The 22,125-nt window shown below is 35.9% G+C and overlaps 3 protein-coding genes across 3 annotated transcripts; 2 read left to right on the forward strand and 1 right to left on the reverse strand.

Moving 5' to 3' along the window:
• Positions 1 to 3,689: 3,689 nt before the first annotated feature.
• On the reverse strand, positions 3,690 to 4,968 carry LOC113311308 (F-box/kelch-repeat protein At3g06240-like). Its single transcript, XM_026560147.1, has 2 exons — positions 4,774 to 4,968; positions 3,690 to 4,448 (listed from the first exon to the last, which is right to left on the reverse strand). The coding sequence occupies exons 1-2, from the start codon at positions 4,966 to 4,968 to the stop codon at positions 3,690 to 3,692; spliced, it is 954 nt and encodes a 317-aa protein (XP_026415932.1).
• A 7,636-nt stretch (positions 4,969 to 12,604) lies between these two features.
• Positions 12,605 to 13,988, forward strand: LOC113311309. Its single transcript, XM_026560148.1, has 2 exons — positions 12,605 to 13,416; positions 13,458 to 13,988. The coding sequence occupies exons 1-2, from the start codon at positions 13,021 to 13,023 to the stop codon at positions 13,962 to 13,964; spliced, it is 903 nt and encodes a 300-aa protein (XP_026415933.1). The 5' UTR covers positions 12,605 to 13,020; the 3' UTR covers positions 13,965 to 13,988.
• A 2,983-nt stretch (positions 13,989 to 16,971) lies between these two features.
• Positions 16,972 to 21,819, forward strand: LOC113308284 (beta-glucuronosyltransferase GlcAT14B-like). The gene is made up of 4 exons (XM_026556770.1): positions 16,972 to 17,839; positions 19,544 to 19,619; positions 19,733 to 19,848; positions 21,152 to 21,819. The coding sequence occupies exons 1-4, from the start codon at positions 17,305 to 17,307 to the stop codon at positions 21,664 to 21,666; spliced, it is 1,242 nt and encodes a 413-aa protein (XP_026412555.1). The 5' UTR covers positions 16,972 to 17,304; the 3' UTR covers positions 21,667 to 21,819.
• The last annotated feature ends 306 nt before the right edge of the window (positions 21,820 to 22,125 follow it).

A 22,125-nucleotide genomic window follows, 5' to 3' on the forward strand; every position in this document is an offset into this window, starting at 1 on the left:
AATACCTAATCTACCCTCTTAATTAATTTTAGGTTATGATTAGTGAATGATTTAGTTAAAAACAATTAATGAGATTAAATTAAAAGATGGGTTTATATTTAGTTGAATAGAATTATTGAGAGAGTAGAGTTAGAGAAGATGAAGGAGAAAAACATGGAAAATAATTTTTTTTTCCAATTCACTAAGTTTGAGTATTCAAATGATGAAAACTCATCTGATTCTTCATCTCCATCCTCTCCTGGAATATTTGTTAATCTTCAAAATGATCCGCATTTGAACTGGATTTTGAACAGTTCGGTTCCTTTATATGAAAAACAAGTAACCGAACTCATCTGAAGCTGTAGTTCGGTTGCCCCGTGAGATGAACAAGTAACCGAACTACATGTTCCAAACACGCAGGTTACCGAACTCTCAAATAATAGAATTTCTAGGAGTTAAAGCGTTATGTTCGGTTGGTTCTCAACTAACCGAACTTTGGTGTATAAAGTTCGGTTGGTTCGCAAACTGCATGCACTTCTGATCTAACCGAACTTTACGTAATATAAGAGTTTAAAAGTTTACAAAGTTCGGTTCTTTCGCAAACTTGAACCTAACAGCTAACCAACCGAACTCTGAGTTCGGTTTCTGCGATAAAATTGTGAAGTTACCGAACTTAACAAACAAAAAAAAATGTGAAGTTCCAGCGTCTATTGGCTAAGTTCGGTTACTTTGTAGTTTTAAAAGTTTTTGCGAACAAACCGAACTCTAATGGCTAAGTTCGGTTATTTTGGAACTCAACATAGTGGCCACAACAACACAGTTCAGTTAGACTGGATTTTTTTTTTTTCGGTTCTAAGGGTGGAGTTCGGTTACTTTGTAGTTTTAAATTTTTTTTGCGAAACAACCGAATAGAAAGTTCGATGACTTAGTTTTAAATCCAATAGAACCGAATTGTTCTTCGTGTTCTTCATTTTCAAGAAGTTCGGCTAGTAAACTAGGGTTTTTTGGAAAATCGGCCTAACCGAACATGGCTCTATAACTCCTATTAAAACCCTATTTTGATGATTTCTATTCGATTGAAGAAATCAAAATAAATTAAAGTGAAGGGTTTGTTGGAAAATACCTCCGGAGTGGTCTCATGGCAGAATCAGGTTGCGGCTGGCGTCTTTTATACTCGATAAAATTATCATGTAACCGAACTTAATTGTGATTGCATTGATGTTGTTACATTTCTTAAATAGGCGGTGGTGGGGGTGGTGGGAGAAGGAGGTGGTGGTAATCGGTGGTTGGTGGTGGTGATAATCGGCGGTGGTGGTGGTGGTAATCGTATATATTTCTGAACTGACCAGTTCAAGTCACCAGCACAACTGATTACCAGTTCAAGTCTAATCTTCCGTATATATTTCCTAGTCTTTGTGTAAGTAGTTTCCTAAAAAGTAGAAACTGTATTTGACCTTGTAAAACAAAAATACAAGTATAAATAGATTGCTTTGATCTCCACATATTCATTGTGGAAGATAAACCAAAACCAAACTCTTGTGTCGAAAAGTTTTGAAGTTTATCATCAAAGTACTCCCTATAGTAAATCGAATTTTCACATGGATTTTCGGTCGATTTTAGAAAGCAAAGAAAACTCACCTTAGAGTTTTTACAAGCATCAGTATTGTCGTTACCATGAATATCCGGACCAAGTGATTTCCGGTGACGGCGAAGATGGCTTCGAGCAAAGTGAGGACCATCTAGAAGATTTCTCCAAGTTGTGCATATTTGTTTTAAAGATAATAGAGATACTGCTGTTAACCGAGAAACTATATCTGTTATGATATCATCTGGGAATGGACAGTTGTATGAATCCATCGAATTCTCACCAGAAAGGTTTTGTAATTTACAGAGAGTTTAAAGAAAGGCTTGTCTATATATAGGAACCGCATCAAAAGTCAGAACCCTAATCCTGAATTCATTAGGTTTAATGATCTAGAAGCTGCCTATTAGGCGATTAAATGGGCTTTCAGCTCGCTAAACATCGTCGTCAAAATATCTAAGCCCAAACCCAAAAAAATGGCCCAAATCATGACCCAAAAAATGGCCCAAAAAATGAACCAAAAAATGGCCCAAATCATGACCCAAAATATCTAAGCCCAAACCCAAAAAATGACCCAGAAAATGGCCCAAATCACGGGCTCACTAACCTTAAAAGTTGAGAAAAAACGTGATTTTCGGACTGGCAGAAGTTCTCTTTTCTGTTGTAGGATCTGGGTGATGTGCCCCTCTACCAGGGCGGGAGCCAAAATTTTTAAGATTAGGGGTGCAAATAATAATTAGGCTTGTATTTAGTAAAGAAACATTTGTTAGGCGTGTACTAGGCTTTGGAGTGCAAATGTAAACCCATGCAATATGGCCCATGCCCTCTACCTGTATTTTTCGAAAGTTATTTTTGTTAGCACTGCCTAATTCGTTGGCAAAAGAAAATTAGAATATTTTTAAGGTTTCAAGGAGGTGCATTATTCATCATTGGACCTCATGTTCTCTAAAGGTCTAACAAAGGTTCTCATCCTATCATCATGACTGTCTTTCTTTTCTTCTGTCTAACTGTATTTCTTATCTACCATACTCCACTACAAGATTTAGAGTTTTCATAAACTCAAAAATAAATAAATCAAAAGTTGGTAGAAACATTATCCCAATTTTTGATGATCCATGTATTGATACATTTGATGTGGTGGTGGTAGTGGAGTGGTGGCTGTATAAAATAGACATAGAGATGTACAACTTTTTGTTTCTGATTAGCATTCATGAAATTGCTAGGCCACCGGGCATCAAATTTTATTAGAATACCGCGTTCAACTCAAAATCAATTGGCTATGAGTGAAGAGGCCCTAAGAAATTATAAATCTCAGGATTCAACACGCCCCCTCACGTGTAGTCTCATCGGGTCTAACACGTGGACAATTAAATCGGGTGACGCGGATTAAAGGCGCTGACTCGACGCAAATAGCATGCTCTGATATCATGTTAGAATACGGGCGTCCAACTCAAAACCAATTGGTTATGAGCGGAGAGGCCTTAAGAGATTATAAACCATAAGATTGCCCAACAATGTGGGACTAATAATCTCAACAAAATTGAATTCTTTTTTACTCCTTTTCATCACTCACTAGCTAGATTGTCATACATTATTATTTTACATATACAACTTGTGACTTGATTTATGGAGCATACACACATTTACCTGTGTAAACTACTAATGACTGACTCTTCACTACGCTGGATTGTATGGTTCGTTTGTTAATCAAACCAAAGTGTCATAGACAAAAAATCCAACTAGCCATAAACCCACTTAGATTCACAGATATAGAACCACAAACTCATTGTGTAAAACCATATGGAGATCTTTAACAAGATAGTAATGGCAATATTGAGTATGAATTGATGAGATTGCATAGTTTATCAGGTCCAACTAGATTGTTGTTCACAATTAAAGAGGACTAGACAAGATTTGGAATCTGAAGATGGTGGCGTGGGGAAATTCGGGTCTGGAAACACCATATTTAACTTTGCTCATAACTAGATTATATCATGCTGACTCAAAAAGCACTACCATGGAAAAAGAAAGACAAACGTCATGATAAACTCAAAACAGTAACCTAGAAAGATAGTAGCAGTATAGAATTCTGAAGCGTAATATTCCAACTTGAACTCTTGCAGTGATCTCATGTCATACCTTTTGGAGAAACAAAGGTGTTTACATGATGAAACAGGCAAATATGTTTTTCTCTCGGCTTCCAATTGATTCCACAAGATATTTCTTCAAACGTTTCGGTTTTTGGGTTATAAATACACAATGCAGATCGTTCACAGTACTTAAATAAAATTTCACCGCTGTTCGTGACGCCCAACGGCTGACACTCAAAATTGCTCAACTGTGCATGATCTACACTGAATATCCTACTCCATCTCCAAGAAGAATCGTAGTACTCTTCATTCTCCTTTATTACATAACTCATCATATTCTGATTCGTCTTCTTCAAAACCCATATATGCCAGCTTACATCCCATCTTCTGCTTTCCGGAAAATAAGAACCATTGTTGCGATAAATAGCCAAGTAACCTCCCAACAGGCAAAGTTGATAAAAGTTATCAATATCCGGTGGTGACTTGACGACAAAAAACTCCTCCATTGCCAAATCGAAAGCCATGATCCTTGTTCTATCACTGTGGCTGTGGTCCAGCCAGTGTAGAGCTCCGTTGAAGTAAACACCATTTAGATGTTCAAAGTTGTAATCAATGTCGCATATATCTCTCCATTGGCCACAATTTTTACTACTACCGTTTTCCCCACCAAAAGTGTATACCTGCACTTTTCCGACCTTTCCGAGTGTAGTTTCATCCTTCCATTCGTAATAGATTCTGACAACCTTGTATTCATTAGTTGAAGGAAGATAACCAAACCTTGATGCAACTGTAAGATGCTGTAAGATGGACACCCATAAACAGTTTTGGAAGGCTCAACTCTTCCCCGGTAATGGGATTAAAGACATAAGTTGGATCTTGGAAGATATGAATGAACTTTATATGTTTGATGTTATTAACTCCGGGTCGAATGTGGTCGACATAATGGACATAGTCGTCAACAGACAAACAGATTAAACCATTGCATGAACTAACTAGGGAAAACTCAAAATTTAATGTAAATTTCTTCTTCGACATGTTTTGAAGCTTATCATCATAGTACTCCCTATAGTAGATTGTATATTCACCTGTATCGTTCGATCTTCGAAAGCAAAGAAAACTCACCTTATAGTTGTTACAAGCACCAGTATCGCCTCTGTTAGCATGAAATTCTTGATGAATTCGAGCAAAGTTAGGATCAACCAGAAGATTTCTCCATGTTTTGCATACGTGTTTGAGGGATGATACAGACTCTGCTGGTAACCGAGAAAGTATATCTGTTATGATTTCTTCTGGGAGCGGACAGTTGTATGACTCCATTGAATTCTTACCAGAAAGAAATATACTTACGGAGAGAGTACATATATATATATAGAGAGAGAGAGAGAAGAGAGAGAGAGCATCAAACTCAGAACCCTAATCCTGAATTAATTAGGAAAGTCATCATGATTTGGAAGCTGTCCCTATTAAAAGGTAATTTTCGCATCAAGCATAATAGTGTATCTCTAAGAAGATGAATAGAGCTGCCATATCGCTGATAGTTTCGGATGTAGCACAGATGTACTATTGTTTGAAGAGGTCGGGTACATGAGCATTAGGATCTTAGACGACTTGAAGTAATTTTTTCCTCCACTGATAGACTTTTCCCCGTTGAGAAAAAAATTACTCCCCAATATCATATTATACACTACAAAACAGAAGGCTTCTTGGGACGGTAAGAAAAGCGCCCCAAAAGGTCAAAATCCGTCCTAAGAAGGTATGACTTCGAAATCACCTTTCTTGAACGTATTTGAGGGAAGTATACAAATTAATACTACACATACAGTTTCGACCAAGGTTCGAAAAACGGGTCACGGCCCAGGTCACAGGTACTAGGCGTGACCGTTATAACGTGTTTTGACGGGTGTGAGCACGTTTTGGGTCAAAAACGCGTTATATAGGAATGAAACGCGTTTTTTTTGACGTTTTTTTAAAATAACGGGTGTGATAACGGTTAAATAAGAAAAATAAATAATTTGTGATCTGAATTTCCTATGTAACGGTAATTACAGCTGTGAAAACGGTTACAACGGGTCTAAATAACGTTGTTACTACGTTTTTTCATTTTTTTTTGGTTTAATTTATTTATTTGATTTTTTATTTATTTGTTTATGGGTTTTTAACATACAAATTTATGGATATCTAGTAAAATTCACAACCCTAAGTCTATGACTTATAACAATGCATGCTTGTAGTTTCGTCTACCGACAATATTTATAACGCATACTATCACTATCCACTTGATATGTTCAAGTTGTCACTCGAATAGTTCAATGCATTCCCCAATATTTCAATAATGCATATTCGGATTCAAAAGCAGTCAAAACTTTGTTGTCAAATAATACTCCTAGGCTCTTAGCTACTTGCTACAAGACTAACCAACAAGGAATGCAAACAGGAAGAGAGTCAGAGACTAGCTATAGAAAAAGAGAGAGAGAGGGAAGTCAGGGAGTCGATTTATCTTTTTCTTTTGCATTTGGAGGTGTGTACAGTATATGCTACATGTGGTCTGTACTTTAGAGTTCAGACTCAAAAGTTAAAGAAATAAAAAAAAAAAAAAGTAAAAAGAGTAGTTGGTTTCATGATCAAAGACATAGCTAGCCTGTGCTTATATACGCATGCAACGAGATTCCAAATGTTTCAAGAATATTTCGATTTGCTAGCTATTATGTCTTCTTGCCCAAAGGAATGCTTTAAAAGGACAAGAAGAGAATTGAAATGAAATCAATACCTCTGGTTCTCTGGTTCTCTGCTTCTTGCTCAAAGGAATGCTTTACATTTTGAATTTCTCAAATACAAGTTTAAGAGGTAATATTAATTATTTTTTGTAGATTTTTTATTCAATTAGAGATATAATTTATTAATACGTTATTAATTTATTTCTTATCGTTTTTTTCTTTCATGATGGGTGCAAGACAGAAACAAAGAAAAACGGCAACGAGTACCAGAAACTGAATATGAAGATACAGAAATTCAAGATATGTATGAAAATGAACCGTGGAACCCTGTGCATGATATAGATGAAGAAGAACAAGCGCCGGTAACACAAAAGAAAATGGGAGGGTTATCGAAGTTGAAGAACCTTTTTGGACGAAAAAGTAAGAATACTAATGCCGGAGAAGGTACATCACAGCGTCCACAGGCCTCTATGGACATACCTAGTTCTTCAATGCGTACACCACACCAAGCACCTAGGATGTCTGTAGATATGGGAGGACAATATAATACTAATAGGGATTCTCAACCTAGCATGGCGAATTTTGGGGAGAAAAAACATGCCGGGAAAAAGTTGATTCTTTGTTGGACGTTTTTTCTATGCTAATGATATTCCCTTCAATGTGGCCAACTCAACTCAGTACCACGAGGCATTCAATGCAGTTGCAAATTTCGGAAAATCATACAGAGCTGTCTTCCTATAAGTTGTCGAACCCATTATTAAGGCAGGAAAAACAAAGGATTCAGAAGGATGTGGTGTCGGTCCAACGAAATTATTGGAGAGAGTATGGGTGTACACTCATGTCAGATGGTTGGAAAAACAAAAATAACCATACGATTGTAAACTTCTTAGTTTACAGTGGCCATGGGACAACATTTTTGAAAAGCGTTGACATCGAGCATAATCGGTTGACAGCAGAGTATTTGATGAGTTTGTTCAGACCGGTTATAGAAGATATTGGTCCGACAAATATTGTTCAAATAGTAACTGATCAAGGATCCCAATTCAAAGCCGCAGGTAACTATTACAACTTAATTTAATTACAGTTGTTTATTTTTATATATTATTAATTCATTTCTCATTTTGTTTTAATAGGTATGAGATTGGCCATAGAGTATGGTACATTTTTTTGGGTACCTTGTGCAGCTCATGTGTTGGATTTAATGTTGGAAGATACTGAAAAGTTCCCCTTTGTTAAAGGTGTGATTTCAGAAGCTAGAAAAATCAGTAAATTTATTTATAATCATGGTTGGGTTCTTGCTAGATTCAGACAACATTCTGGGGGACGCAATCTATTGCGCCCTGGCTTAACAAGGTTTGCGACAAATTTTATCGCAATCAAAAGTATCATTGATCAACGTAATGCAATCGAGAGTCTTTTTGTAGACCAGAATTTGTGAACTCGCCAGAAGGAAAAACTCGTACGGCTAAAGATGTGAAAAACATTATTTTGAATGAGATGTTTTGGCACACATGCCAAAATGCATGCATGATGGTTGGTCCTTTATTGAAAATGATCCGTTTCTTGGATTCAGATAAACCTACCATGGGTTATTTGTTTCATGCACTTGCTACATGTGTGGAAACTATAGAAAGGGGTTTGGGTAAAACTCGAAATAATTCTATTGTAGGTGTGATTAACCGACGATGGAAAGATCAGTTGAGTTCTCCTCTTCATTGCAGCGCATTTTCTGAATCCATATTATATCTACAACCCAGCAGCCAATCTCATCAACAATGAAATTTCTCAGCCCCAAATTTGTCTCAGTGAAGTTATATCAAAAATGATTAGTAGCCCTCAAGAACAAGCGACATGCATGCTAGAGGTGTGAATTTTTATTAACAATTAATTTCGTAATTATATGAATTTCTATTCACAGTTTTTGATATTTTTAGGCGGGAAGAAATGCAAATGATGCAAGGCCAATTTGCATCACCATCAGCAAGATTGGCTGCTCTGCAAGGTGATCCTGTAAGCTGGTGGTTGTCATACGGTGCTCAGTTTCCATCACTCCACTAAGAGATCGCGGTAAAGATACTAAGCCAGACAAACACATCGTCTGGATCCGAGAGGAATTGGAGTGTGTTTGAAAGAATTCACACCAAACTACGCAACCGTTTAGTTTCGTCAAGAATAAACGATTTGGTATATGTTCAGTACAATTTAAGATTGGAGCAGCAAAGAGTTCAAGGTAAAGCAAAGCGACATAACATCGATGTCCACGATGTTCATAGCCTGCTGACAGATGAAATATGCTTGATTGGATAGCAGGGGATGATTGAAACACCAGTTTTACCTCAGGAAGAACATTGGTTAAATGAATTGGAAGAGGAAGCAGCTAATAATCCAGAGCCTCTCCCTCCACCATACGAATGGCATGATCCAGAAGTTGAAATCTCATATCAAAGGTTGCCAGTGAGTAACTTTGTTTATGACTTTGGTAACCTAACATTTGGAGACAATACACAAGGTCATGAAAATGAAAATCCCATATACAATTCTCATTACACTGAAGATCGTCCAGAAGAAGATACCCGAGGAATTAATGAAGAGTATAATTCCAATATTAATATCAATAATGAAGTAGATAATCGTAATGATAATGAGGAAGAAGACTATGGTTATGAAGATGACGATACTGTTAACTACGACAACCAAATGCATTACGCGAACCAATACGAGGCGGAGGAAGAGGAGGAGGAATCAACTGAGAATCTTCGAGAAAACAGAAAATACTTGAATAAGTCGAAAAAAATGCCGGTACAAGTTGGTTTGTCTAAGTTTAAAATTTCAAGCACTACTGTCACTAGGTTACTTATTGTAAGTTTATAAAATTTGAAGTGTTTAATGATTATTTATGAAATTTTAGTTGTAAGTTTGAAATTAAAAATTGTATAAGAATTTCTCCAACTCAAATTTTTTTCCTTAAAAACGGGTTTAACCGGTATGAAAACGGAAAATACGGTGTAAAAAACGTGTGTTAAAATGTTATTTAGAAGAAAAAAACTGAAATATTAATTTTAGAAAAACGGTAATCACAGGTGTGAAAACGGTTATAACGGGTCTAAATAACGCCATTTTTTCCTATTTATCGGTGTTATTTAGGTAAGCGTGTTGGTGAGCCTCACAGGCACGGTATATGGGCGTGAGCGTTATAACGGACGTTTTTTCGGAAAAAAGGGCCGTTTTTCAAACCTTGGTTTCGACTGAGTTGCCATCTCTTGGGGCGTATGATGGGCCTGATCCTCCATGAGAGAGGAGTTCAATAGATGTTAGTTTGGTGTATGACAATTAGGATCTTTGACCACATCAATGTACTTCCCCTGTGTACTTTTATCCAGACAGAAAAATTGCGCATTAAAGTCGTCCATATATCCATTGATGATATATACCCACTAGAACACGGCTGCCACGGTGGGGAGGGTCAAATGAAGAAAAACGATACACCGCTATAATGGGAGTATAAAAGAAAATTTGTGCTCCTCGAAGACAGATGCGACCAATTTTTGTTTTTCTTTTTTTACAAAAATGTTCGAAAAAAACTACTCCCTCCCTTCCATTTTCGATGATGTTTTAGGATTATCTATTTGTTCCACAATACTTGAAAGTTTTCATATTTCTCCATAAAACTACCAATAACACCCTAACTTTTTTTCTTGGAACTATAAGTTCTTTTTTTTAATGCACAAATAACAATTAATATTTGAATACTTTTCTTAAGGGTATGGATGGAAAATCTTCATATCTCTGTCCATTTCTTAATCTGCGTGAAAATTCCAAAATCATCATCTAAAGTGGAACGGAGGGAGTATTCTCAACGGTTTGTCAAATTCATAAATGTTAAAAAAAAAACTAATTTTTACCGGACAGGAAAAAGAAAATGGAATGCCGAATAAAACATAACTCTTAGTTGGAGCTCTAATATTCTAGTCACATCAAAATGGCAATTACTTGCAATAAGATCTCATTTAGGCAAGTAATATAGGTAGGTACATATCGAGAGTATAATGAACTGAACTGAGCATAACAAAAAATAAAAAAGGTTACGTATAAATGGGCTTTCAGCTGGTCATAACCGCCGCAAAATATCTCTAAGCCCAATCCAATAAAAGGCCCAAGTCACGGGGAGAACCACATAAAAAGTGATGAAAACATCATTTTTGACTGGTAGAAGTTTGTTTTTTATATGTAGTGGTTCAGTGAGGCTTGTCCGTTTGGGTCATATGCCCCCGCTACCGGTATGTTTCAAAAGTTCTTTTTGTTAGTACTGCCTAATTCGTTGTCGTAAGAAAATTAGAATATTTTTAAGGTTTAAGGAAGTGCATTAATATTCATCATTGGACCTCATGTTCTGTAAAGGTCTAAAAGAGTCTTTTTTTCTACACAAAACTGGTTAAAAAGACCAAAATCAACAATTTCTGGGTCAAATGGACAGTTAGACTTTGATACTGTTTAAATGGACAAAAATATAAAAATAAGCAGGATGTAACCAGTTTCATCGTACCCATTTTCAAATATTTTTTCTTATTTTTTAATTTACACAGGATGTATCCAGTTTCATCCTTGCTATTTTTTAAATTTAAGCTATGATGAAACCAGTTTCATCCTTACTATTTTTTTTTTTTGGCCATTTCACCCAAACTATGTTTTCACTCGTCCATTTGAACCGTGATTTAAAAATATTTGGACAAATGACCCATTTTCCATTTTTTCTAACTTCATTTTTTATCTACCATACTCGGCTAGCAAAAATTAGTTTTTTTTTTCCCTTGTATTAGCTATAAGAATCAAAAGTTGGTAAAAAAATAGAATCCCAATTTTTGATGATCCAAGTATTGATGTGGTGGTGGTATAAAATAAGACATAGAGATGTACAACTTTTTTGTTTCTGATTAGCATTCATGAAATTTAATAAAAGATGCATGAAATTGAATTCTCTTTCATTATTATTACTATTATTATTATTATTGCATATACAACATGTGACTTGATTTATGGAGCATGCCCACACATTTACCTGTAAACTACTAATGACTGACTGACTCTTCACTGCTCTGGATTGTATGGTTCCGAGTCCCAAAACTGTAGAACCGCATCTACAAAAAAAAATCGGATTGGATTGGATTTTATGGCCTCAACTTGCAAGATTCACATACAATTCTAAATCGGATTTTTGAAGACACTAGTTCATGTGGTTGTGAATGTAAAATTCCAAAACACGTAAGCATTACCTTATTAGGAAGAATCAAGGAAAAGAAAAGAAAAGTGGAGCCTAACTAATAAAACATTAAAAGTATAAATAACACGCTAAAAGCAACAAAACGCGTTATTGTGTCCTGCTGGTTACCGTATAGCATTTACGTTCTTCTTTGAATAATTTATGAATCGAATTTCAAACCACTTTTTTATTTTTATTTTTCCAGTTGTGAAGCTTCGGTAAACATCTGATACACCTATATTTGATGGTAAAATTTATTCCATATATCACACACTAAGGCTAAGTCCTATGGGCTGATTTGGATGCTAATTTGTTCACACTAGTTTTCTTTCATAGCATTTGTTCGCATGTGAACTAGCAGCGCCTCTAGATTTGTTTTTTGATCTGAAGTGCTGGGCGCTGTTTGATTCTCACACTACTGTCATATGACTTATGAACTTGTCCCAACTGACATAGATTTGACTTAGGACTTGCACTATGTTTGTTTACTCCTGACTTATCTGAGTCGTCTGGATCTGAGTCATCTGGATCTGAGTGAAATCACCTGACTCATCTGACTCAAAAAACGTGAGTCAGTGGTTTGGTCCCGTGAGTCAGTGTTATTTGGTTACCTGACTCAAATGGGTCCGAGTCAGGGGTTATGTCTGAGTCATAGGTCGAGTCAGATCTGACTCAAAATGCAAAACAAACGGTCTGACAGCTGACTCGGCCCGAGTCAAAGGTTAACTCAGATCCAGACGCCGAGTCAGCTGCAAACAAACAAGATATTGGTCTCATTAGCACAGTTCCTAGTCTATACTATCTAGTGCACACTGTAGTTTATTATTATAAAAATGTGGGAAACATAACTATGAGGCTGTGACACATAGATATGAGGTCGGCTAGTTGGGACTATTGTTCAACTGTTGAGAATAATAAAAATCAAAGAAAGAATACTTCTTTCTTTTCTTAAAAGCAATTTTTGATGAGAGTGATGAATCTCATTCTGACAACCAAAATGAAACCTAAACAATTGAAAACCACCACACGATCTATGAATACCCAATAGTCAGTAGCAGCAGCATACATAGTCATGAACCCCGAATTCCTCACTCTGTTTTTTAGTTCCACTCTTCTGTGTTTTCCATGCTCTGTTTCCGAATGACTCTCATTTACCTTTCCATGTTTTATTACTCAGTAAACGACACCCACTCTTTCCTTTTCAAATAACTCTCTCCACCCATGTGAACCACAAACCTAGAAGCCCCTTTGAGAGCAAAAGGACTCCATCACCATCATCTCTTTTCCCCTCTCTTTGTGCCAAACACCAAATGCTAGAAAAATCTCATCTTGGAATGCAATTTTCTCATCTTAAATTGCAAATTTGTCTTGATTTCTCATGATTTTGTGGAAATAGATATGAAATCATTGAGTAGTTTAGGAATTGGTTTGAGCGTTGTATTTGGGTGTTTACTGTTAGCACTGATTGCAGAGATTTACTACTTGTTATGGTGGAAAAGAAGAATCATACACAGAGAAGTTGAAGAACAAGAAAATCATTCTAACAATACTAATTCATCATCAAGAAGAGAATTTTTCTATCTGTTTTGCTGGAAGAAACCATCATCATCATTATCCACAACAACATCGTTAAACCCACTTAGATTCACAGACATAGAATCACAAACCCACTGTGTAAAACCATATGGAGATCTTCAACAAGATGGTAATGGAAATATTGAGAATGAATTGATGAGATTGCATAGTTTATCAGGTCCAAATAGATTGCTGTTCACAATTAAAGAGGAGACTAGAGAAGATTAGAATCTGAAGAGGGGTATGGGGAAATTGGTCTGGGAGAAGTGATTGATTGTATCAATGGAAACACATATTTGACTCCATGTCATCTCCATCTTTTTTACACCACCATGACTCCATTAAAGGAGACTACTGCTAATTGTTGTTATAATAATCATGGTTTTAATCCTCTGTTTGAATCATCAACTGATGTTGAGATTAGTAAGATTAAATCTTCACCTCCTCCGAAATTCAAGTTTCTGAAAGATGCAGAGGAGAAATTGTATAGGAAATCACTCGTTGAAGAAGAAGAGATCAAGAATGATGAAGTTTATCATGATTCTGAATCGGAAAATGGGTCTAGTAATTATATTACAATTCTTGTTGCTAAGAACAAAGATCAACAAGAGAAATCCGATTCAAGTTGTTCACCTTCATTAGCAAAATCAAACTCAAAGGTAAAGCCATTATTAGCTTCTTCTTCTTCTTCTTGTGCTTCTTCACCATCATCAATTAGATCAATCAATGTACTAAAACCCATGTTTCATTTGAGCTCAAAAGATTAAATCTATAAAGGGTTTTTGTTAATCTTTTAGAGATTACATCATTTTTTTATTAGATTTTTGTGTGAATTCGGTAGAAAGTTTGTAGTTATTCTATTTTTGTTATTTTTTAATATTACTCCGATTTCATTTGTTAAACCAATCATGCTTGGGAGTCAGCTAGTTCCAAACTTGCAAACACTATGATGTGGATGGTAATGTACATGACGTGTCCACAAGTCCAATAAACATGAAAATTAGTTGGGGTGAATGCCATAAACTACGTTGCAGTGAATGTGAGTGTCAAATACTCCTAGCTAATTTTCTATGATTGCAACTCTGTATCGAGGCCTGCCATGGCATATGAGAGTTGTCTGAAAACCTTTAATGATTTTTCATGGTAAGTGGTGGAGGTAGTGATGGCCTCTGTTAAAGAAAAGCATGAGATATGTGGCAGAGTAGTCGTAGTAGTACTAATTCTTTAATCTTCTTCTTTGTTTTTTTTTTTAACATCATTGAATTGAGATGTTAGATTCAGATTAATAATTGTTGTGGACCATGATTTTGTGTTTCATTTTCATCAGCTTTTTTTTTTTTTTTTTACAGTTTTAACAACACATTACCCAATCGATTCTGTTTTGTGAAAGTGAGAAGAGATGAATGAATGATCGTTTTCAGTCACTTCTTTATTAACAGTTTGAACAAAACAAAAAGTTAAAGCAGTAGTAGTAAAAAAGAAAGAAGAAACAAAACCATGTCAGGATTATGGAATGTATATTTGTTTTAATAAAGTTTTTGGGTTTAACTAAACAAAGATTAGAGAGTTGAGTGAAACTTGATGTTTTGGGCTAGTCTTCCTCCTATTTACAACATCTAGTTTCTCATCTCATCTACCACCTAAAAGGAAGCTTCGATACACTGTAAGAAGTAACTTTTGAAAGTAAAATATTATCTTTTTAGTGAATTTAAGCTTGTTTTGAGTTGTGACATTTGAGAATAATAATTTCTGTTTCTGGTTGTCAAATATTCTTTAAATCATCAACAAAAATCTATATTTTCCTTGTTCAGAATCGTATCACTTGTTTTTTGGCTTGTTTAAGAGTAAATCCTGGTTATTTACCACATGTGCAGCAGAGTGGAAGCAAGATGAAGAAGATAATACGCAAAGTTCCTATTTCATTTTCTTCTGTTTTGGATATATATTGGTAGGTACTATGGTTAAGACCACATGAACAAGTACTGAGCCAAATTTGATATTTCCATATCCCATTGATGGCGAATTTTGTATCTTATACATCAGCTACGATGAACCCTATGACAGCAATTGACGTTTATTAAGCCAAAGAACTTTAGAAAACACAACAAACTAACTAGACATGGAAAAATCAAACCATTAGTCAATTTCTTGTCCAAGTGATGAAATTAATTTTGTCTGGTATGAGTGTGGGTGGTATCTTGATCTAGACAAAACTTCAAGTTTGGATAATGTGTTCTAGTTTGTGGATTTCGTCTTCGAGCTTCAATCATTTCACTGTTTAGAGCCTCATCTTCTCAAACAGGACAGATTTTTATTGTTTTTACCTTGCAACAGTGATGGAAAATATCTTACTGTTGGAACTTGGCAGTAAAAAATCAATGATGAGAGAAAAGAATGAAAAAGCCAAAACAAGTTACTTTCGGTTGCTTTTCTTTTGCTTTTTTATGAAAGTTTCTTCTTCTTGTTTGTAATTTCCTTTATGCTTCGAAAGTATATAAACATTTTCTTCTAGTTCTTAATTCTTTGTTCAAAAAGGCAAAGTATTGATATGTTAATGGTAATCCTTAATTCATGAACCCAATTCTTATTAATTAGGTTAAAAGTTCGAAATCAAAAGAAGTATCATGCATTAGTTTCTAAAGCATTCTATTTATAAGAAAACATCATATTATGTGCATAATTTTAAATGCCTATGGCTATGGTTTTGGTAGGGCATCTAGCGCCACTGAACACAACTAAGAAAGAGCTTCTCCAACGGTGGATGCATGTATTTTCTAGGTAGCAACAGAAACAAGACACTTTCATTCCAATTTTTTCTTAAATTTATGGAGAAAAAATAGTTCATCTCCCCCAACTGTGTTGTTTGTGATTTTTTTTAGATTAAATGCAAATTTTATTTTTAGATTATATTAAAGCTAAAAACGGTTATTGAATATACTGGAATTAATTTAGGTATGCAAAAGTTTATTAGGATAGTTGTACATTGTCAAGGTGAATGTTTAACAAAAATTAAGTCATGTCATCATCACATTGATTTAAGAATTTGGGCCGGAGAAGAATTTTAGTGAAAATGAATGTCTATCATATATAAACTTAGACATTTATCTTCACATACATTCCACTGGAGAAGCTCTAATACTCCCTAGCCGTGACCTGCAGTGGTTTTGACATTATATATTTTCTTAATCTAAGTGCTTGGACACCCAATATGGGAACTAGTGTTCTAATAGTGCGGTTTACAAGGTTTGCAACATGCGACCCATCACAGTTGTGAAGGAACCAAGTCGCTATGAAATGTGATTTGAATGCACAGCGTCTTCCTTACTGAAAAATAAGGTATGAGCTCACCAAAACAAACCCTAAAATAATACAAACCGAAAAATACATGGATATTGTTACCTTCCACGTACGTAAGTGAACATACAGTTTTGCGATTTGCATGCTCAATGAAAAATACGTAAGAACTGTTCTTACCCATTTTTCAGTAACTACACACCATTAGCAATGTTGGGATTCAAGTTTGCGAGAAAGTCCTCAATAGATTTATGAGCAATGGATGTTCAAATCCAAACATGGTAACCTCCACCTACATGTAAAGTAACCTTAACTACAACCACTAGCAACCCTCCATCTGTGCAACAATAGTCAAACAATCAGAATCAATCTCTAGGATCAACTCACGTGCCCATATCTACGGCCCAAAAATACAAATTAACTGAAGTGTCTCTATTAAGTTTTATCCGTTTCCTGGTATTTCCCTGTTGTTAAAGAAAACGTTTTCAACTACCGTTTTCTACTCTCCACAGTCCACCACTCTCTGTAACCTTCAGAAGAGCAATTAATGGCGCTGCAGTAATGAAGTAACACATTCAATTCATTAATCTCTGTTAATTTCATTGAAGAATCACATCAGTTTCTTCATTAATTTCCATCCCCATTTCTAAATCCAAAACCCCCATCTTCTTCTTCTGAATCTAATTTCTTCTTCATTTAGGGATTTTCAGTTTATTTGGGTTCTTAATAAGCTAATTAAGGTATAACCATTGCCTGATCTTGTCTATAAAATCCCTAATTTCTAGGGGTTTCATGTGAAACTACATTTTTCTGATGATGAATAAGAGAAATCTACATTTTCAGCTTGGTCTTGAGAGAAAATGGCTGATACTATTAATAACAGGATGTTCAATCCTCTCATTAATTTTACTACTTCTATCAACATTTGGAAAATCAGACCAGAAATCTAATGGATTAAATTTTGTGGGGAAAAATGATTTGTTAAGTGTATCGAAATCGAGGCCGCCGCGGCTGGCGTATTTGATATCGGGAACGAAAGGGGATGGGCCGAAGATGAGGAGATTGTTGCAAGCAGTGTATCATCCATGGAATTATTATTTATTGCATCTTGATATCGAAGCGACGGATAATGAAAGGATTGGATTGGCTAAGTTTGTCAAGTTTGATTTGGTTATGAGAAGGTTTGATAATGTGAAGGTGGTGGGGAAAGCAAATGTGGTTACTTATAAAGGGCCGACGATGATTGCGGCGACATTACATGGTGTTGCGATTTTGTTGAAGCAGGGGATGGACTGGGATTGGTTTATTAATCTTAGTCCTTCTGATTATCCACTCATGTCTCAAGATGGTATGGTTTTTGAACCTTTGAATCTCATTTGATTTGTCAAATTCTGGTGCATTACATTTTTGTATAATTGTTTGTTGCCTGGTATGTGCCGCATTTGGTCTTTGTTGTATGTGATTGCTCTTAGATGTTTGTGATTGAACATATGAATGCTAGGGGTTTTGGAATATATGGTGTGCCAATTTCCATTTGTAAAGTCACTATACTGTCAAGGAATTGTTCGAATGTGCAAAGTAATGTGGATATAGAACAGGGGGTAATTTGATAAGCGTTAGTACCTAGTACTGAGTAGAGTTTTGTGGCTTGGGATAGTGCATTTGTTTCATTAAGGACCCAACATAAAGAACAAGAGACATACCTTTTGTATAGATCATAGTTGAACATATGAATGTTAGGGCTTCAGAATGAAGCGTGTCACTTTTCTTTCGGGAAGTCACTATATTGCAATGTCAATTGCTGAATAGCAAGAGAAAATAAGACATGTTGATGTAAGACAGTTGATAAGGGTATTACAACTAGAAGAGTTTTTATGGCGTTGGATTGTGCTATTGTTCTGTCTTTACGAGGACCAGATAAGGACAGAACAACAGACACATCAATCCTAATAGTGTGGAAGATCACTAGTGCTTGTTCGATAATACGAGGACTAGATAACTGTGAATCATGGGGAAAACACTAGATAAGAAAATTTTGTTCCTACTAATCTTTTGGGGTTAGTTTTCCATAGATCCAATGTCCTCATTCTTCCAAAATATATGCCTTTTCTCTAGATTTTAAAATCTTTAATCATGTTCTTCAGCTTTAGACTCAGAAAATTCTCAATCTTTCCCTTTATTACCAGTTCACTGAAAAATGAGTTGGTTAGTAGGAAAACATCTTTCGTTATGGAGCAGATGGTAACATGTTGAGTTATGGGGGTTTGGTGAATTCCTCTCAAGGGACTATCACACCTAAATACATCAATCAACTCAAGTTATAAGACACACCCTGTACCGGTTTACGGCCTATCTTGAAACACTCATGTAAAATTAGCGCAATTTGCAGACTGGTGATAAATCTGTCTTTGCAACAAGCAGAACGTGATAGAATGCATTTAAAAATGAGGTTTCATCAAATGAATTTGTTGGCATGTGAATGTGCTGTTGTTCCGTCATTTTTTAGGACCAGTAATATAGAACAACAGACGCCAATCCTGATAGTAAGGATTACTGGTGATTCTTCTATAACTACGAGGACTAGGTAAGTATTAAATCATTGGGAAAACACTAGATAGGAAATTTTTAAGGCAATGTTGATCCATGAGGCATGAGTTTGCAAAGTCTGGATATCTTCATTCGGGGCATCCTGCTGGAGCGGTTTCATCGGGTCCATCAAGTACTATTTTGACATGATAAACCAAACCATGTTGGCTTTTGCTTGTGGTGCTTTCAAATAGAAATCACAGATTTTTTACCAATACTGATCCTTGACATTGTCCCTTGAATACAACAAAACTAAGCCATGGCAAATTTTACTTGTGCTGCATTCAAGTAGAGATTTGCAGTTGCCCTAAAGCAGGTGTTTGAGTAGAAATGGTTGAAAACTGATCTTATCCTAGTTGTTTGTGCTCTTCGTACTATTTGTATAAGAAATTTACTACTACCACAATAGTTCATGTTGTACTGGTTTTATTAGTTTGATGATTCTCTTTTCTCCTTTTCTTTGCAGACATTCTTCATGTTTTCTCGTACTTACCTAGGGATCTGAATTTTCTAGAGCATACCAGTAATATTGGTTGGAAAGAGTAAGTGTATTATTCAGAAAAGAAAAAAGTACAATCTGTGTGGAATTAGGCATTCCCTTCTTCACTTTCTGCGGTGATTTACATTAGTCTCCTATTCTTATATTTGCGTGCAGGTCTCAAAGAGCAAGGCCTCTCATTATTGACCCTGGACTATACCATTCAAAGAAGTCTGATGTATTTTGGGCCAAAGAAAAAAGGACTATTCCCTTCTCCTTCAAGCTATTTACAGGTACTGATTTTGAGATTGGTGTCATTTACATCTTTTGAAATTTTGTGTCCATATTACAGGATTGTCACTTACATTTGTAGTTCCAAATTTGCTTTCACATGTATAAATTTGCTCTCACATATATAAACAAGTTCAAATTCTAGGACAGTGATTTAGCTTATGGGTATTACATAGTCCCTGGGTTTTTCTTATTCTCATTGTACGGATATGGTGGCAAACTGAACTGTAAAAGTCATGAATAGCCATCTAGGTTATAGCTTATGGGTATAACTTTTGGTGCCGGCCCTGAGGCAAAGTCAACGTAGGTTGACTTTGGGGCAGCACCGGAACAGGGGCAACAAATTTAGTTTTTGTCTAGGGGTTTTTTGAGTTGAAAGAAAAAAATTGAGGTTTAATCGTAATTAAAAAAAATAAAAGGATATGATCCTAAATGATTTAGGGGCATATTGTAAGTACTTAGTTACTTTAATGGCTCATTGCTAATTTTATAACCAGTTTCATAAGCATAGAAGTTTCTTTCTATCGGACTCTATAGAAAACTTCCTTGCCTTCTTTCCTGTTCCTTCCCTTTCCTTCTTTCCTGTTCCTTCCCTACGCTGTTTCCAGTGCCCTTTAAATGGAGTGGAGTTGACGGGGGCAAATAAGAGGAGAAAGAAAGATGGACAAACGTTACGTCTATTTATTTCCTGAAGAACTTCATTCAAAATAACTTAGTAATCTTCCAAAGTTCAACGTAGTCGCACCAAATGGAATGGACAGCCTCATTTAAGGGTGTTGAGAAAAGGCGGCTCTGATAGACTTCCATGCCAGATAGGATCTGAGACCACATGGGTATGGATTTCTGCATTGAATCAATCCAAAGGTATCGAGTGCCTCACTGATAAAAAAACATGAGATATACCAAAAATAAAGCACCAAAAGTATAGCTAAAGGGTAGCATTATAAGAACATGAGATGTACTCTTATGCATTTCGTCACTATCGCTTGATCTTGATATCATGAATTCTGTTATGGCTGTTACCATATGCCTACTTTCACTTTGAAATTTAGGATTTCTTATTAAACTCTAGAACTTGGATAGATTGGAAATGATTATCTTAACGTTGTAGATATGTGATTAAGGCTATATATATTTTATTACTGTGAAATTGGGCAACACTATTACTGCCACTTTGGGCCGGCCCTGCCTGTGCAATTGGGTTTTTCTTAGATTCGTCAATCTACCATACATCCACTGCAAGATAATGATAATTTTTTGATCCCACCTTATTACATTAAGATGTTTGTTTTACTTTTTGTACAGGGTCTGCGTGGGTGGTGCTGACAAGATCATTCTTGGAGTTTACCGTGTTAGGATGGGATAATCTCCCACGTACCCTGCTCATGTACTACACAAACTTCCTTTCATCCCCCGAGGGCTACTTCCACACTGTCATATGCAACTCAAAGGATTACCAGAATACAACTGTTAACCATGATTTGCATTACATAATGTGGGATAACCCGCCAAAGCAACATCCCCTGACATTAACTTCGCAACATTTTGACAGAATGGTCGAGAGTGGGAGCCCATTTGCACGCAAGTTTGCGAAGGACGATCCTGTGTTGGACAGAATCGACAAAGAGTTGTTGAAGAGATCTGATGGTCGGTTTACACCAGGTGGATGGTGCAGGGGTAGTTCAATATTTGGTAGAGATCCTTGCAGTGTTCAGGGGAATCCTGATGTCATTAGACCATCTTTAAGTTCAAGAAGACTAGAAAATCTCCTACTGAAACTTCTTGATCCTGACAAGTTCAGGTCTAAACAATGTAAATAGCTGTAAACTTCGTCAATCTAGAACACGGTACAATCAAATGTTTCTCAATCTTTTAATTTAGATACGTCTCTCTTTGAAACATGAAATGCTTCCGTTTCAAGAACACATAACAGAGGAGATTATTGGATCAATGTGAAACATTAAACAGATACATGATTTCCAAATGACAAGAAAGTTTAAGTAATGTTTCAACTTGCAAGGTTGCTACAAGTGAATCTATCTTCATTGCACTAGACCATCCTTGCCAATCTTTCCTCAGCTGCCCGAAGCTTTTTGCCACAAAAGTACCAACTTCCCATCAAACTCCTGACAAGTTTTGGATTCAGGTCGTTAGTATCATCACCCAACAACATGTACAGAATATCAATAATGATCACTCGATAATGGCTCTAAAACATCATGGAAAATATGTCCGAATGCTGACATTTGATTTTAAACAGAGTGCATGGGATGTAAACA

Source organism: Papaver somniferum, chromosome 9 (assembly GCF_003573695.1).
Source record: "Papaver somniferum cultivar HN1 chromosome 9, ASM357369v1, whole genome shotgun sequence".
NCBI lineage: Eukaryota > Viridiplantae > Streptophyta > Magnoliopsida > Ranunculales > Papaveraceae > Papaver > Papaver somniferum.